This window comes from Pristis pectinata, chromosome 3 (genome assembly GCF_009764475.1).
Source record: "Pristis pectinata isolate sPriPec2 chromosome 3, sPriPec2.1.pri, whole genome shotgun sequence".
In the NCBI taxonomy this organism is placed as follows: domain Eukaryota; kingdom Metazoa; phylum Chordata; class Chondrichthyes; order Rhinopristiformes; family Pristidae; genus Pristis; species Pristis pectinata.
In genome coordinates this window covers 23,135,752-23,154,599 of record NC_067407.1, presented here as the reverse complement: position 1 = coordinate 23,154,599, position 18,848 = coordinate 23,135,752, and the positions used below count along the sequence as shown (strand labels likewise).

General features: G+C 40.2%; 2 protein-coding genes across 4 annotated transcripts in view; one reads left to right on the top strand and one right to left on the bottom strand.

The window, feature by feature from the left end:
• Positions 1-1,760: 1,760 nt before the first annotated feature.
• On the bottom strand, positions 1,761-18,672 carry selenop2 (selenoprotein P2). 3 transcript variants are annotated; one of them, XM_052010650.1, is made up of 6 exons: positions 18,592-18,672; positions 17,851-17,937; positions 7,272-7,493; positions 6,193-6,405; positions 5,444-5,576; positions 1,770-5,242 (listed from the first exon to the last, which is right to left on the bottom strand). In XM_052010650.1, exons 3-6 carry the CDS (start codon positions 7,472-7,474, stop codon positions 5,210-5,212), a joined length of 582 nt encoding a protein of 193 aa, XP_051866610.1. In that variant the 5' UTR covers positions 7,475-7,493; positions 17,851-17,937; positions 18,592-18,672; the 3' UTR covers positions 1,770-5,209. The 3 variants fall into 3 exon arrangements, with proteins under 3 accessions (XP_051866612.1, XP_051866610.1, XP_051866611.1); XM_052010652.1 differs by lacking the exons at positions 17,851-17,937; positions 18,592-18,672 and adding an exon at positions 13,706-13,821 and having other exon boundaries at positions 1,761-5,242; XM_052010651.1 differs by lacking the exons at positions 17,851-17,937; positions 18,592-18,672 and adding an exon at positions 14,120-14,220.
• Positions 14,307-18,848, top strand: part of usp24 (ubiquitin specific peptidase 24) — a 169,807-nt gene continuing 165,265 nt past the window's right edge. Inside the window, exon 1 of the mRNA XM_052010648.1 lies at positions 14,307-14,561. The gene's annotated coding sequence lies outside the window, so the exon portion shown is untranslated. The remainder of the gene's footprint in view (positions 14,562-18,848) is intronic.

Here is an 18,848-nt window from a genome sequence, read left to right as displayed (position 1 = left end):
TATGGCATGCATGCCTTCATTGGTCAGGGCATTGAATATAAAAGTTGGAAAGTCATGTTGCAATTGTATAAAATTTAAGTGAGGCCATATTTGGAGTATTCTGTCCAGCTCTGGTTGCCACACTACGTGAAGGATGTGGAGAATATGCAATTGATGTTCCCAAGGACATTGCCTCGATTGAAGCATATTTGTTATAAAGAGAGGTTGGACAAACTTAAACAAACACAAGTTAACATAAACTTGTGTTTATCATATTTGTAATGTCCTGTACTGCTGCTGCAAAAAGCTAATTTTCATAGCATTTCTACCCTATATAGGTATGCCTATGACAACAATAAACTTGAACTTGAAGATGGTTTTCTCTGGAGCATTGGAGGCTGAGAGGTTACCTAACAGAAGTGTATAAAATTATGACAGGCAGATAGGGTAGATAGAGTTTTTATCCCAGGTTAGAAATGTCAAATACTAAGGTGAGAGGGGGAAAAGTTTAAAGAAGATTTGTGAGGCAAGTTTTTGGATTTCCACAGAATGGTAGGTGCCTGCAACGCCCTGCCAGCAGAGGTGGCAGAAGCAGATATGATGGCAAAGTTAAGAGGCATTTGGACAGACACGTGAACAGGCAGGGAATACAGGGATACATCATGTGCAGGCTGATGGGATTAGGCAGATAGGCATCATACTCGGTGCAGACAAGGTGGGCTGAAGCAACAGACATTTCCTCATCCAGTATCTATGCTGGATTACCTTTTACCTTCAAGTTACTCTGCAAACTGATCTTTCAGGCTGAGTAGATGAAAACTGCAAAGGATTCCTGTACCTTACCTTGGTCCAGTGGTTCAAGTTGTAATTACAGCCTGCAATTGTTTGTCAAAGCCAAAACAACAAAAAATACTGAATTTAAATTAGGCTGGTAGACTCTTTACCCTTGTTAAGGAGGGTGGGAGTTGGCCAGCTATCCATTGATTTTATTTTCACATGTACATGATAGGAACAACCAACTACTCTTCCTTCCACTACTTTCATTGCAATTCCAGGACTTCTGGGTGAAAGGTTACAGTACAATTTGATATAGAATTGAATATCCCATTCTGGTTATTGCTGCAAGGCAAGACCTACTTGTGAGCCAATTGTCCTCTCTCCATAATTTTTCATTGAATTATCAAACCCTCGATTCAGAGGGTGCCTTTTTCAATAATTTGATCCAGAGAAGTTCTGCTGCACCAATTAATTACTCTGGTTGCTTCTACAGATTCATAATGTGTATGTAGCTGAAGCTTGTACTCAGAATGCCAAGTTCCAAACAGGAAAATGGATTGGAGTCACTTCAGTTGGTGGAGACTCTGTATTACTGCATCCCTGACAGCTAGTTCATTCCAGAGAATTCAGCCCTACTTATCTGTGGACATAAAGGCCCACCTGTAATATATTTTTCTGTGAACCAACAGTGCCATGTGATTTGAGGATTTAGTTATTGAAAATGTAGGTTTAAATTCTAAAGTTCTATGTCCATTATTACAATAATTGGAACTTTCAGAGGAGAATCAGATTTATTCTTGGATAGTAGGGGAGAGATCTGCAGGGATCTGGGTGGGAGAAGGTGATGTGGTAGTAGTTGAGATAGCAATAGACTCCAGAACCTGTGGTCTTAAAAGCACTGCATTAATAAAATGTACAACCACACCTATGTGATATACAGTATTTTTTTTAAAAGCCACTTGTTTGTATTTAAGTAATTGGAAGAAAACTGGAAATTCAATTTCGATTCAGGTTTAATGATCACCAGGGGAAAAAAAAGTTTATTAAAATTGCAACTTAAGAACAGTTAACAATATATCCTTTATTCAGATAAAGTTACCATAATCAAAAGGCAAAAAAAATGTAGATGTTGGAAACCTGAAACAAACTAAAATTAGTGACACCAATAAATCAGTAATACACAAATACCACACATATCTGGACCACTTATGCAGATTGAGAAAGTGTATTTTGGGGTTTCCAAGTGACTTCATCATACAAATCAGGATAACAATTGGATGAAGAAAAATGTCCAAAGGATGGAAACTGCCTCAGTTACCAGATAGTCAAGTACAGCAAAATCCCAAATGAAGTCGAAAAATTGAAGGATTGCGAGTAACAGATGGAGTCCTACGTAAACACCAAGTCACTTCCATCAGTCGTCTAGGTAAGGAGGAAATAATTTTGGCGAAGCACAAACATTGTAAATTCAGTATCCAACTCCATTAAACTATTGATCTTGGGCAAGTCCAAATTTTGGCATTTTCCAAAATTGTTTTGGCACAGGAAAAAGTTACTCAGTCCACCTGGCTTCCAATAGAAAAATCAGTCCAATTAACCCTACTCTTTCTCCATTGCTTTGCAAATTATTTTTCCTCAAGCACATACCAAACTCCCTTTTGAAACCCCTGACTGAGTCTGCTTCCGCCACCCATAAAGACCTTCATTTAAGCTGAGGAATGCGAGAGTGTAACAAAACATGTGATTTATCTTCTCCTAGCTGGGATCACTGGGAGCAGATATTATGCCAAGATTTCAGGCACTGCAGGAAAGGGCTAATATGGCCCAAAAAAAGATGCAATTTATCAGAGGATAGAACTAAAGTGAAAAAAAAAGGTTAAAAGTGAAAAATTCACAGAGTTTGGGATTAGTATATTTGACACAACTGCTTTTTAAATACATTAGTAACTGAGCTATTCTAGTCAAATCGATAGCAACTTAACCAAATGACTAAAAATCAACTAAGTTTCATTTCTAAGCATGCCATGAAAAACCAGATGAACTTTTAAAACAAGTTGTGAGCTGAAGAAAATGAACTGCTTTTGTCCTTCTTTGAACCCCAGTGATCTGATCTGGCTGACTTCAAGATTCACAGATTCATAAAGAAGTAACAGCATGGTTTCACCAGACCTAAATTCAAAGCCTTTGGAAATGTTAATGCTTAAATTGTAGCTGGAATTAAATGTTTTCAGCAGCTTTTGAAGTGCTGATAAACCCAAATATTTCCACATCAAAATACATCCGTGTGATAATGGTCAAACAAGAGGACCTTCCCTTCAAAGGATAATAGCCTAATTCATTGATACAGGAGTGTGAAGCAATAATTTCTCAGACTTGCAGCTAATGGACAAGTCTGAGATAAAGATGGTACAATCATAGGGGGCAGGGGTGTCAGTCAAATTGTCAGGTGTGTGTTTTTGTTGGCATAACAGAATAAGGAGGGTTTAAAGCAAATTTTAGAAACTTGTAATGAAGCAGTGAAGAGGTCTGATCACCCATACACATGGGAACAGGTTCCTTCCTGTGATCATGAGTTATTTTCAAAATCACCTACAGTTAAGACTGTATATGAGTAATATTTCAAGTTAGAGGGCACCTTGCAAGGGATCTGCAGTGAAGTGTGATCATCTGTACAGTTGGGAACGGGCTCCTTTGAGTGATCTCCAGAGTAAGTTGCATTCAGAGTCAGACTTAGAGAGAAGTACATGCAGGTTAAACTTATGGTTATGATTAAAAATGCAATTAGCACAAGGCTATCAGAGTACAGAAGTCAGTGTGTGATATTTTATATTATTTATATCATATAATCTTTAGTTTCTTGATACCACAATGCACAGTAGAAGGGGTGTGGGAAATTGAGGATTGTAGAAGGGCATTCACTCACAGAGGAGAGATGCATGAAACACGGAAAGCTCACATACAAGTACAGTAGGCAAACAGGAAGGCTAATGTAATGCTATCTTTTATTGCAAAGCTATGCAAGCATAAATCTTACTACAATTTAAAAGGCACCAGGGAGGCCACATCTAGAGTGGTGTGTACAGTTTTGCTTCCCTTATTTGAAGAAAGTTACATCATCAGAGGCAAATCAGAGAAGGTTCATTGGGATGATCCCTTGTGTGGAGAGATTGTGTTGAGAGGAAAAGTTGGCAATCATTGGAGTTTAGAAGAATGAGGTGATCTTGTTGAAACATACAAGAAGGTTCTTCGGGGACTTAACAGGGTAAATGCTGGAAGAATGTTGCCCTCGTGGATTAGTCTAGTAGAGGGCAAAGTCTCAGAATCGGGGGTAACTACTTAATACAGAGATGAGGAAGAATTTTTCTCAAAGGGCTGAGTCTCTTATGGAGGCTGAATCCTTGAATATATTCAAAGCTGTGATGGATAGTTTTCCCCCCCAATCAGTAAGGGAATCAAGGTTTATGGGTGGGAAAATGGGCAAGGAAATCTGTGATCTTATTGAATGGCAGAGCAAACTCAAGAGGCCAAATGGCCTACTTTTACTATTTCCTATTGTCTATGGTGATAGCAGTCTGTACGAGTCAGTTAAAATCTTTTCCTTTAAGTTTTCTGTGCAGTGGTCAGTCTGTAGCTACTAGTACCTAGTTTGAACCAAAGACTTCATTGAGCACAACAATACTAGAGGAATAACTTACACTGAATAGTACATGTAAAGCCAACACGAAAATATTGATAGCTAATTTATCATGAAGCATCTCTGCCAAGGTAATGCAACAACTCTCCCCCTCCCACCCACCATAGTCATCTTTGTGGATGAGAAGAAACGTGACATCCCTATGCTCCTCTTTCTTTACAAAGGGCTTCATACTGGCTTACGAGGTTAGAATTTGGTTTATTCTTAGCCCTGACTGATTCATACCTCTCCAGGTAGGAGATGCATGAGAACAGGTAATATTCAGGCGAGATCCTGGTGACTAGACCTCTGATTTTCCTATATTCAGAGGGACAGCTGAATTGATGCATGTCTTGGAAAAAGAGGGGGAGCCATAAACAAATGGTCAGTTGCTCAAAAGGGCAGTCAACAGAGCTCATCGTTGATGCCACATTAGACTGCAGTCATCTTAGATTATCAAAGGAGAGATATTATACATTAAGACTCTCAAATAAAAATTACATTGTGTCAAGATGATTAATATAAAACTAGGATTCTGAAACAGCAAGTTGCACATCATTAGGGTCAATATTGGCATTTGGCCTGTAATTTATAGCTCTCATTTCTGATGAAGACTTGTTTTGTTCTGCTCCAGTCTTCAAGTATCCTCATTTTAGGCTGTTGAAATGATGTTGAGAATTCTACTAATTGGGCGCAGTTGAAATTTAGTTTGGCACAAGTGGCGCTCATGTAACTGATTTTCAAATGCCTCACTTTTCAAACCTGTGATGTTAGATTGAATTAACTTTGTTCTGTAGACGGTGATGAGTTTGTCTGCAAGAAAAGGATATCATCAGTTTCCTGTGAATGGAAGGAAATCAGTCTACCTTAGCTCTTTAATTTGCTTATGGATTGTTCTATGACAATTTTTCAGGTACAGAGAGGCCACAAGCACTAATTTTGAACTTTTTTTTGACCCATTTATCAGCCACCAGTGTGGTCTTTCAGACACTGATGATTAATGCTAACAATTACCTCCAGTGTGATGTTATTGGCTCTGCAGTTCCCACAGATATCAGTGTTATATGTAGCTCGGATTGCTGCTTCAACATAGGGGTAAAACTGGTAGCTATGTGGTGCCGTGATATGAAAGGTCAATTTACCACATCTAAGGGAAAGAGAAAAGAAAATTTCACACGCATTAAACTAAACATGCAAGTTACAATGCAAGCAAACCCACTTCCAAATGCAATGACAGTATCATTTATAAGACAAACATGAACTCTCAACAACCATTCAATTTGTAAAATAATAGCTGGCATTACAATGGGGAAAATCTTTGTAATTTTGAGCCACGCAGACCAGGAAGAATCTAAACCTTTCCCTGACCCACTTAGTCTGTTTATCTCATCTGTCTCAAATGTCTCAGGAATACAAAAGGGTCAAAATATAACATATCAATGAGAATTACTATTGCTGACTGTCGCATGCACATCAAAAAGCAGCAGATTACGTTTGGTTATAATGGCAAACAGGGCCCCACATGGCCACCGCGCAAAGTACCAAAGGGCCACAGCCCAATTGTTAAAGCAAAACAGTTTTTCCCATTTTCTTTCTTTAAAAAAAGTAGAACACAGGTATTATAACTTCCCTAGCAGTCTTAACAACGATTATACGGAAATATTTAAAGGGAGAAAAGAACCTGCTTATTAACAACATACTATATTCAGTACTACAACTTAAACTATGAGTTTTAGGCAAAATTAATCTCCAAAAGTACCAACCTATCATAGATGAAGACGTCATCTTTGACACCCCCCAGGATTTGCCAAACATCAGGTTGAAATCGTGATTGCTGGTAAACAGGGATATCCTTGGGAGTATTCCCTCTGAGTTTCCAAAACAGGATCCTGGATTCATATGCTTTATCATTCACAATTATGTAATGTATGTTCTTCAAGCCCTGAAGGGCAAGCTTGTCACGCAAACGGCCTAATCTACCAAAGTGAAAAAAAAATGCAAGCTGTCAACAGCACGACTTTACTAGATGCAAATAAAGATGAAAATGCATGTAAGAAATTTCTGATTGGATTTTTTTGTTTTTAAGTTGCACATAACTTGTCACAGATAATTGAAATGATTAACGTATCGCTCATTGAGGAGTTTAGCAACTTGCAAATTATTTTTCTTTTTGTGGGAAAGTTAATTCAGGCTATGTATTTATTATTTGCTTTTTGAATCTGAAATATTAGAAGGCAAAAGAGAGCAGGATTTGTTCCTGGGACATATTTCTCTATAATAAAATAAACTATTTACAAAGGGACAATACTTGTAAGCTGCCAAACAAAACCAAGCCATGAGTTTGGCAATAGGTCCAAACTTTGTTTCAAAATACAATGTTTCAATGCACTATAGAAATAACAAGGACAAAAATATTCAACAACACAGAAAAACTTAACTGAGAATGATAATTAGAGGGAAAATATTGAACAAGATGCACCCTGCCAAGATAGTTAACTCTTAAGAGCACATGATAAAATATTACCCTCAATTCATTTGAAATCTGTGCCCAGACACTAGTTCACGTATGCAGTTACTGACAACGTAACCTCTAGGTTTGTCTCTGACAGAAGAGTCAATGGACAAAAGGACCATTTTCTCCCCCCACCCTCAGAATGGATGAGAAGAACATGAAAAACAGGAGTATTTCACTTCTTGGCATTCTTGTGCTCTGCCTAGCAGCTAATGAGAGAATGGGACTGCAGCAAGTGTCCAGCCTATGATCTTGAATTACGATGGTCGTGTAGAATTGTTGTATAACCTAACTTTGTGGAGTAAAATATAGATAAAGTGCTATACTTACATGGCTGCTTGGTGTAGACAGAACGATCAGCTTGCTTTGAGAAGGGCCACCACAACCAGTTGCCCAGACAGTTCCTCCATTGGACTTCGATTGCCAATCTCCCAGTGAGGGGCCACCTGACAGATTCTGGTGTCATTCTGTGCTGCTGCCAGGGAGATCGTTAACCCCAAAAGAATGGCAAATAAAGGTCTCTCCAGCCCCATCAGGACTCCTTGCAGGTTCCTAAAATTTGGATTAGGTAAACAATAACTCTTTAAAATTGAAAAGTTAAAATGCAGCAACAAATGTAGAAGGCTTCAATTATGTTTATCAATTTTACCCTGTAAAAGATGACATAAAAATCCAATATAAATTACTTTTACAGATAGGTTTGTTGAGGAACTGTAGGTTGAGTTGACATTCTGTCAAGAGCTCTTCTCTAAAATGCAAAAACAACATGTGCCATTCATTGTGTGTGTGTGCTTAGCCAGAATAACTAATTAATTTTTTTTCTCTCGCTTTATTAAGAGATAATCATATGTTATAAATACAGTCCTGGAAATACTTATCAGGACATGCTGCATCTATGGAAGCAGAAACACTTTAATGTTTCAGGGAAATGATTAGATGCAGGGTTATCAACGTGAAAGATTAACTCTAACCTGACTTGCTGAGTAGCTCCAGTTTCTGCAATTATTTGCTTTTAGTCAGAGTCATACAACATGGAAACAGATCTTTTGGCCCACCGTCAAGCAACCATCTATATATTAATCCTGCTCTATTCTCCCACATTACCCTCAAGTCCTGCTAGATTCTACCACTCACCTACACACTAGAGACAATTTATAGTGGCCAACCTACCTACTAATTTGCAAGTCTAAAAGATGCGAGAAGAAACAGGAGCACCTTGAGGAAACCCCACAAGGACATAGGGAGAATGTGCAAACTCCACAGAGGGAGCACTGGAAATCAGGATAGAACCCAGGCTGCCGAAGAAGTGAGACAGCAGTTCTACTGATGGCACCACTGTGCCACTTCTAAATTTGCACATCAATATCTTAGATTGCAAGTCTTCTGATCTGCTACGAGAATGTAGTATTTTCAGTGATACCATTCACAGGCTGAGGAGCAGATGTATGGGAAAACTGCATTCAGTGTTCAGAGTGTGGCCTCCTCCACAGTGAAGAAACCAAATGCAGATTGGGTGATCGCTTTGCAGAGCACCTGGGCTCAAACTGAAGGAGTGATCCTGAGCTTCCTGTTGCATGGAACCTTAATTCTCAATCCCACTCGCATTCTGACCTGTCTGTGGCCTCCTCCACTGCCATAGTGAGGCCCAATGTAAACTAGAATAACATCCTATCTTCCACCTAGGCACTTTGCAACCTTCCGGATTGAACACTTCGGGTAAACTGTTCTCTCATCATTTCCCATTATCATGCTTATGTCCCTTTCTCTTCCTTTTTCTTTACAATGTCTTGCCAATGACAAGTATTTGTGTTCCTTATCATCTGATCTGTCTAACGTATCTACACAGTTTTTTGTCTTATATCTCACTCCGCCCCACAACTCTGCTTTGAAAACTGTAAAGCCTCCACTCTTCCCCAGTTCTGAGGAAGGGCCATTGACTCGAAACCTTAACTGTGCTGTTTGACTAGCTGAATTTTCCAGCATTTCTATTTTTGAGATGAGTCAGACAAACTGACCGTCACTTTTCAATCCTGTAATGAAACAAATATAACACAGATCCTCCTCCTCGAGTAACATCTCATCCTCGCTGACAATCAACACAGGCACACCTCAAGGATGCATGCTTAGTCCACTGCGCTACTCTCTCTACACTCATGACTGTGTGGCTAGGCACAGCTCAAACGCCATCTATAAATTCACCAATAACACCAATGTTGTTAGCAGAAACTCAGATGGCGATGCCCACAACTTCCTAACCGGTACGTCTTTGGAATGTGGGAGGAAACCGGAGCACCTGGAGGAAACCCACGCAGGCATGGGGAGAACGTACAAACTCCTTACACACAGTGGCCGGAATTGAACCCGGGTCGCTGGCGCTGTAAAGCGTTACGCTAACCGCTACACTACTGTGCAGTTTTGTAACTTATAGTAATTTTTATGTCTTTACGCCTTGCACTGTACTGCTCACGCTAAACAACAAATTTCATGACTTATGTCGGTGATAATAAACCAGATTCTGATTTTGAACACAGATGCATTAAATGCATGTCTGAATGGCGAACCCATCCTGTGATTGCCCAAAAATGTTCAAGGTTGCTCCAAGTGACCTTGGTATGATATCTTTGACTTTTCCCTTGATTTATAATCTGAAAAGCTAAAACATAGCCACATGATGACTTTTCCCTTGATTTATAATCTGAAAAGCTAAGACATAGCCACATGATGAAAATAATTAATCCTCAATGGATTATCACACAATGGCCTGGACTTCATTGGTACAAACTCCCCAAATTCATTTGGCCAGACAGTCGAGGCAGGGCCTTAAGTGATGCAATGGAGTGATATAGATGATTCAGAAAAGTCTCACCCACTAAACTCCACAAACAGCCTATTCACGTGGCAGAGGCCTGCCCCAGTTTTGCTGTCATTGTTTTTCCAGTGCTTCTGAATGCCTCAGATTGAGAAACATTTTAAAAACTATGACATAATTAATTATAATTTGTGAAAACAAAAAAATTAAAAACACTTAAAAAAACCCGATTAGACAAAACATCCAAAACAAATATAACTGCAGCCCTACAATCCCCATTGAAATGAACAGCGTCACAGATCACGAGCCAGATGTAAAATTGCAGTTGTACAAGTCGTTGGAGGGGCCACACTTGGAGTACTGTGTACAGTTTTGGTCACCCTACTATAGGAAAGGCATGGTTAAACTGGAAAGAGTGCAGGACATTTACAAGGATATTGCCAGGACTAGAGGGCCTGAGTTACAAGGAGAGGTTGGCCAGACTAGGTTTTTATTCCTTGAAACGCAGGAGAATGAGGGGCAACCTTATAGAAGTGTTTAAAATTATGAGAGGCATAAATAAGGTGGATGGTAACAGTCCAGGGGAGGGGAGTCCAAAACTAGGGGCATAGATTTAGGGGAATGATTTAAAAGGGACTCGAGGGGCAACTTTTTTCACACTGAGAGTGGTGAGAATATGGAACGAGCTACTAGAGGAAGTAGTTGAGGTGGGTATGATTTAAGAAGCACTTGGATTGGTACATGAAGGGGAGAGGCCTGGAGGGATATAGGCCGAATGCATGAAATTGGAATTAGCTAGGAAGACAACGTGGTGGGCGTGGACTCGTGTATTCATACTATATTGCTCTATGACTCTATGATCCAGCCCAGTCCAACACTGAATAACTTCAGGACCACATTTGTTCCAGAGCACACAAACCTCAAAGATATACTTCTTCTAAGGGCACCTGGTGCAACCCACTTCACACTGGTTCAATCATCAGCAGCCCAATGTGAGCTCCAACTCATCATGAGAAAAATGAGATGCTTGGTGTCATGAGAGGCATTCAATTGGAGTGAATGTGGGTCACTATAAACCAATTAGGGCTGCTCTCGTTTGCAGTGAATACATCCCACCCATCACTTCTTAGCAGTGGAAGAACAAAAAACAAATGGTGATGACAGTACCAGGACGTGCTGACACTAACCAAACAAGTCAAGCAGCCAGTATGACTCCATCAGCATTAAATGTTGATTGAGAAAATAAAATATGCAAAAATTACTACCTATTAGAACTTAAGAGTCCAAAACTGGCTCAAACCCATGCAGCGGCCTTGTGCATTGATAGGTTTCTTGCACAATAAATCCAATCCAAAAGAAATCATAGAATACCAATATGGGGCAGTGCCATCATTGGACTGAATCTAGGGATAGAAGATTTGCTGCACGAGGAAAGATTAAGTTGGCCATGCCTGTATTCTCTAGAGTTCAGAAGAGGACAGATGTCATTGAAACTGACAAAATTTGTATAATGCTCAACAGACTGGATGTTTCTCAGGGCGAGGAGTCTAGAACCAAGAGTCAGTCTCAGAATAAGGAAAGGGCCATTTCAGACTAAGATGAGGAAATATTTCTTTACCAAGGGCTGTGAATCTTCAGAATTCTTCACCCCAGAGAGCTGTAAAGGCTGAGTCACGGAGTTTATCCGAAACAGAGAGCAATAGATTTTGGAACATTAAGGGAATCAAGTCATGTGGGGATAGTGCAGAAAAAATGACATTGAGGTTGAAGAGCAGTTGTGACTTTCATGAAGAGTAAAACAGCTATAGCAGGCACTCCCATACATTTTAACAGCCAAAATATCAAGACTAGCAACAAAAAGCTGAGCACCGCCATGCTTTCAGTCAAAGCAACATTTCTGAGTGGGGTCTTTGATTATGCTGGCTGCTTTACTGAGTCAGTGAGAAGTGTAGTCAGAGTCCATGGAGGGCAGGCTGGTTTCCATGATATGCTGAGCTGTGTCCACAACTCTACAGTTTCCTGTGGTCATGGGCAGAGCAGTTGCCATACCAAGCAGCTGGATAGGATGCTTCCTATGGTGCATCGATAAAAATTGGTGAGGGTCAAAGGGGACATGCCAAATTTCTTTAGCCTCCTGAGGAAGTAAGGGCGCTAGTGAGCTTTCATGTCAGTAGTGTCTACATGGTTGGACCAGGACAGGCTATTGGTGATGTTCACTCCCTGGAATTTGAAATTGTCAACCTCAGCACTGTTGATGTAAACAGGAGCATGTGCATCACCCCCTTTCCTGAAGTCAATGACCAGCTGTTTTGTTTTGCTGACATTGAGGGAAAGGTTGTTGTCATGACACATTGTCATTACACTCTCTATCTCCTTCCTGACTCTGACTCATCATTATTTGAAATACGGGCCACTACGGTGATATTACCTGCAAACTTGTAGATGGAGTTAGAGCAGAATCTGGCCATGCAGCCCTGCAATATTGAGCGATCCAATACCCGAGGGCATGCATTGGGGGTGAGATGAGGTAGGTTCAGAAAGGACATGAGGGGTACGTTTTTTTTTTACTCAGAGTGGTGGATGCCTGGAATGGTAGGTTTTTCTTTACCCAGAGAGTGGTGGATGCCTGGAATACGTTGCCTGATAGGGTGGTGGAGGCAAACTCATTGGGGGCTTTTAAGAGGGACATATGAATGAGAGGAAAATGGAGGGATATGGGCATTCTGCAGGTAGGAGGGATTAGCTATGTCAGCACAACATTGTGGGCCAAAGGGCCTGTTCTGTGCTGTATTGCTCTAAGTTCTATGTAAGAGTGCATAGGGAGTTGAATAGGGGGCAGAGGACACAGCCTTGTGGGAATAATCGTGGCGGAGGTGTTGTTGCCTATCCTTACCGGTTGTGGTCTGTTGGTTAGGAAGTCAGGGATCCAGTGGCAAAGGGAGGTGTTGAGTCCCATAGTTCTTTGAAACCATATACTTTCTGAAACGTGTTATTTAAACCAGTTGTCTCTACTTTCTCCTGAAAGCATCAATTCCAGTGTTCTGATAATGACAAAAGTCTTACTACCATTTAGACCTGTCCTGGGGAAAAACACAGACTGAAAGCCTACCTGTCTGAAGATATGGAAAACTCAAGTGGAAAGATATGGATATGGAAAATATAAGATATAAGATATGGAAAACTCGGATAAAGACGAGGCTGATCGATTTGCTCAATGGGGAGGGTGATCGCGGTTTTTTTAAGCGATTGCACACAACATCAAACAATCGAAGACTTCCACTCTCGTTCCAAAACGCACGACCAAAAATGGGATCAGATACAAGGTTACAAGACTGAAACACTGCCCCCGTTGAGTAAATAGAGTTCAGGGAAACACTTTGCAAAATTTCCTTATAATTTCGTGATGAAGTTTAGAGACTTTGAAACGATTTTTTAAAAGTTTCAATCATCATAGCCATTTAGAACGGACATCGCTTCAAAGTCGTGCGGTTTATAGATGTTAAAACGTTTGCCCTCCAAAACAAAAATCACAGCAGTTTACTTTCGTGATCGACGATTGCTAATAACATTGGACAGTCAAAGCCTTTCACCTTTCCGCGGACATTCGCCCCATTAGATCGCCCAGGGCGCTTGACAACAAGTCCTTCAGAAGTTGTTCCCCATCTAGAACAGGATCAAACCCCTCTGGACGCTAACGGGTTAATATTCCACAAATGCTTTTGATTTAACGCAGTAAATAGGGTGCCAGTGCTTAGCATTAATAAGCAATAGCAACCACCGCTTTTCTGCCTTTTATGCATCAATATTTTGAAAGTCAGATAGACATTTCTCCTCGTCCATGAGGAATTTCTCTGAGCTGTCGATCCCACCCTCTGCAGGTAGAAGTTCTAATCCAAATCGTCAGTAGCAAACCGCCTGCTCTCACTACTAATTTCCCAACGAAATTCGAACATACCTCGTTCACATCCAACGCAGCACGAAGGCAGCCAAACCCTCGACAGTGAAACTCCGCCGTACTAAAACGCCCCAAATCACAAATGAAGCTTTACATATACCTCCACACGAGTTCCGCCCACAAGATCCGATTGTAAACTAAGATACTCCCTAGAAGCATTTGATCTGTACGTCAACCCAGCAATTAAAATTTTCTACATTGTTAAAACCTTTGGAATATGTTTTTTTTTAAAAAAAACCTAAGAACCTGGTTTATAAAATAAAAATCTAAGCTCTTAGAAACTTTTTTGTTAATATGGTTCGCCGACGTTGATAAGATAAAACGTCCAGGTTTTAAAAACGTGTACAGTACAATGTAGAATTTTTAAAAAGGTGTGTAAAGTGATTAACTACTTTTAGGAAGTCATGTACTTGCCCATGGATAATGTATGAAACAACCAAAGATAAATGATCTGAGGAGGAATCAAAGCTTAATTGAAGAAGTCCTGAACGTACTCAGTGTAATGAGGAAATGTGTACGTGATTTTTCAGGAACACGAAAGACTCCACAAAGTGTTAACGCATTGATGTGGAAGGAAGTGGCAGAGGTTGTGACTCAAACTGCAAAGGGCTAATGAGCGCAGAACAATGGCACAAAAAATGCAGACTTAATTACGAACTCAAGCTATTTTGCCATGTGGCATTTGGAAGTTAACATTTCTCGAAACGTTGCGAATGCCGCGAGCTCGGGCGAAGGATAGCCACGGTTCAGGATAAAGTCAAATGGTTGCCCTTGGGGAGAGATCTCACAAAGTGGTTGTGAAGTATTTGTCCTGCACAGATCATTATCCGGGAATGCGTAACTGGTGAAGTAGAAGGTAAGAGCAGGTGAACCCATTCCTTTCTCAGGGTGGGCGGAGAAGGGGCCAGAGACGGAAATGGAATAGATGGCATTGAGAGACCTGTCCACTAGGGTGGAAGGCAAACTGTAGTTAAGGAAAAAAAGGATACCTCATAAGCTATGAAATGTGATATCATCAGAACATACTACAGTCAGCAAAACTGGTCTTTCAGGAAACAGGACAGAAGAATTTGTGGTTAAGATAGCTGTGGTAATCTACAGGGTTGTCTGGATGTTGATCGCTAACATCCTCTGATGGAGAAAGAGAAGGCAAGAAAGGCAAGGGACAGAGTCAGAGATGTGAAAGTGAGAGCAAGATTGTTTTATGGGAACGGTCAAAGACAGCTAAAAAGCCATCATGCTCACTATTTTTTGGATGTTTCATTTTTTAAAAATTATCCAACAACCAGGGAAATTTTCCCCAATTCATTCTCATTTACCTCCTAATTAATTCCCAACAGAGTGAAAGGGAGGGGGGAAGAGGGAGAAAAAAGTGAAGTTTTTTTTAAAAGATATGACAATAATTAATTATAAGGGACAGATTGAATGAAGTTTTAATTATACTTGTGTCTCTGTAAATAATTAATTATGTCATTTCATATGTAACTAGTGAACTGATTGTATAATTTTCTGTTTGTAAATAATTGATAGCTTGTAAGAGATTTTTTTCTGGAAGGGAAAGTAGTATCTGTAAGAACAGAGTGTACAGTGTATTATGACTTCTGATATTGTTGAACCAAGCAGAGCCATTAATGAGAATTCACTACTTTTGATAGTTCTGGCTCTGCTATTTGTCTTAGTAAGTGGCACACTAAAAGAGCCTACAGATTCTGCAGCCAAGGCATATCATTTGAAGTGTAACTGCTCTGACAGTTGTGGTAAAAGCACAATTTTTAAATTATTTATAAAATTATTAATTATAAAATATCAACCACAGTAATCTTTGGATGGAATGATAGAGGCCACAAGATATTATTTACTTGTGAGTAAGGTTTCTTTTTGTGGCAGTACTCTAGATAGAGATTCTGTTAAAACAAAGTATTTCCTGAATGGTATCTGAACAATTCCTGTTGACTAACCCCAGAGTAGATTAACTGCACCGTATTAGCACATATTAACCACGATTCATTTTGTGAGCAAACAGATAAAGTTTCTTCGCTAATCACCTTACATTCTTAATATAAGGGAACTTCCATCAGACATTTCACATTTGAGTGCATTGTAAAAACTTTACCGAGAGACACTAAGCAAGAAATCTGAGGAATACTAACTGGAATAGATTTGCAAACGGGTGTGTATGGCTGAGGGCTATCATTACAATCATGCAGAAAAACAGGAGTAAAACTAAATCAAAACACTGACTCAACAAAGCTCATTCCTCCACAGTTCAAACAGCGATTACTTAGAAAATCAATACCCATCTATTATAAAGTTCATTTGTTTTCATTTATATTTTTAGTGATCGAGTTGTCACAGAACAGCTAGTTTTCTATTTTGCTTAACCAGTGTGTTATAAGTAAGTAAAATTTAGGGATTCATCTGTACTTCCTCCAGTGAAGAGCTTATGTAGAACTGGGCAGAACTTAAAGGAGACAGAATATAAACTTAAAGAAGATTCACATTAGGAGTGGTGGTTATATGGAACGAGGTGCCAGAAGAGGTGGTGGAGGCAGATACAATTACAGCATTTAAAAGGTATTTGGATAGGTTCTTCCTGAGGAAAGGAGTAGGATATTGCCCTAATGCAGGACATGAGATTAAGGTAGATAGGCTTCACAGCTGGTGTGGACGTGCTGGGCCAAAGGGCCCTTTTCTGTGCTGTACAGTCTATGACTGTCTAATACTTATTCACCAACACCATGTCTACCAATGCTGAATTTCAGTTTTGCCAAGACTACTTTAGTCCAGATCTCATTGCAGATTATTGGTCCAAACATAGATCAAAGAGCTGAATTCCACAGCCAAGGTGAGAATGATTGCCTCAATTTCGGGGCAACATCTGACCGAATGTGGCATCAAGGTGCTCTGATAAAACTGAAGTCAATAGAAAAACTCTGATCATTACAGTCATACTTCACACAGTTGTATTTGCTGGAGGTCAATCATCATCCCTAAGGTATAACCGTAGGAGTTCCTCACCAACTTCAGTTGTTTCATCAGTCATCTTCCTTCCACCATAATGTCTGAAATGGGGATGTTCATTGATGCTTCAAGTTCCTGGGCATCAACATCTGAGGATCTATCTTGGGCCCCAACACATCGATACAATCATGTAGAAGGCATACCAGTGACTCTATTTCATTAAGAGTTTGAGGAGATTTGGTATGTCACCAAAGACTCTTGCAAATTTCTACAGATGTACAGTGGAGAGCATTCTGACTGGTTGCATCACCGCCTGGTATGGAGGCTCCAATGTGCAGGATCGAAAGAGACTGGAGAGGGTTGTAGACTCAGCCAGCTCCATCATAGTCACAACCCTCCTCGTCATCAAGAACATCTTCAAGAGGCGGTGCCTCAAGAAAGCGGCATCCATCATTAAGGACCCTCACCACCCGGGACATGCCCTCTTTACATTACTCCCATCAGGGGAGGAGGTACAGGAGCCAGAAGACCCACACTCGACATTTCAGGAACAGCTTCTTCCCCTTCACCATCAGATTTCTTAATGGTCCATGAACACTACCTTGTTATTTCCTCTTTTGCACTATTTATTTTTGTAACTTAAAGTAATTTTTATGTCTTGCACTGTAATGCTACCACAAAACAACACATTTCATGACACGTGTCAGTGATAATAAACCTGATTCTGATGCAATGCTCAATTCCATTTGCTCCTCAGAACATGAAGTAGTCTGTACCTACATGTAACAACATTCACAGAAGACAAGTAACAACCTCAGCACAATGACCACCTCCAACCACTTCCTTTGATGTTCAATGTCTACACGTCACCATCAATCCCAGGAGGTGATCATTAACCAGAATCTCCACTGGATTGATCAATAAATTACCACAAGAGCAGTTGGAGGCAAGGTATTCTGCAACACTGTCTCACTTGGTGCCCCAAAGCCAAAAAATGCACAGCAGTTACTCTGACAGCAGCTCCCAGACCTGTGACCTTTACCACCAAAGAAAGACAAGGCCCAGAAGTGCATGGGAATGTTTCCTTCCAAGTCACACAGTTGAATTGGAAATAGAACACTGCTCCTTTATCACCACTGGGTCTGAATGCTGGAACTTACAACTCAATAATTCTATGGGAATACCTTCAGCAGAAAGACTGCAGCAGTTCCACCTTGCAAGGGTGATTAGGGATGGACCATGACTTTGGCCTTGCCAGTGACTGTCACATCCTGTAAAATGAATAATTAAAAAGAAATTAGATCAGAGGGGTCTAGAAGTTTAATTTTACAACAATTTCTTCAAATGTAGGAGTCTAAATGTGACACTGTTGGAATAGTGGCTATTTTATTTAGTTTTATTATCACATTTACATTCCATGATCCCCATTAGCTCTTCAACATTCTCTAGTAAATAACCAAGACTACAACGCTGTTACTCCAGTGACACCAACAAAATTCAAAGTATCCCCTTTTAAAAGGTAACTATAAATGTAAAACCTGAATAGACTCAACTAGCTGAATTACCTCCTCTTTACCATAACAATTCTACAAACTTACAAAACCAAGCGAAACGTATAAAATGTAACCTACCTCAGGACAGCTTCTACCCCACTGTGATAAGACTTTTGAATGGTTCCCTTATATAATGAGATGGACTCTGACCTCACAATCTACCATGTAGTGACCTTGCACCTTATTGCACTGCACTTTCTCTGTAGCTGTGACACTTTACTCTGTATCATTATTGTTTTTACCTGTACTACATCAATGCACTCTGTACTGACTCAATGTAACTGCACTGTGTAATGAATTGGCCTGTACGAACAGTATGCAAGACAAGTTTTTCACTGTACCTCGGTACAAGTAATAATAATAAACCAATACCAATAATTCCCGTGCATCACATCTGTCCTGGAAGGTTTCCAGCAGTTGGGGCCACTCAACTACACGTCAAGTGCTGTAAATCTGAAACAAAGAGAGAAAATGCCAATAACAATCAGCAGCATTTGTGCAGAGAGCAACAGAGTTAACGTTTAGGTGGAAGACCTTTCGTCAAATTGAGGGTGAGCAGGAGGCAACTATTCCTTTACGAAGATGGGGGCGGAGATGCTCCTGTACAAAGATGGCGCACGGAGCGGCTC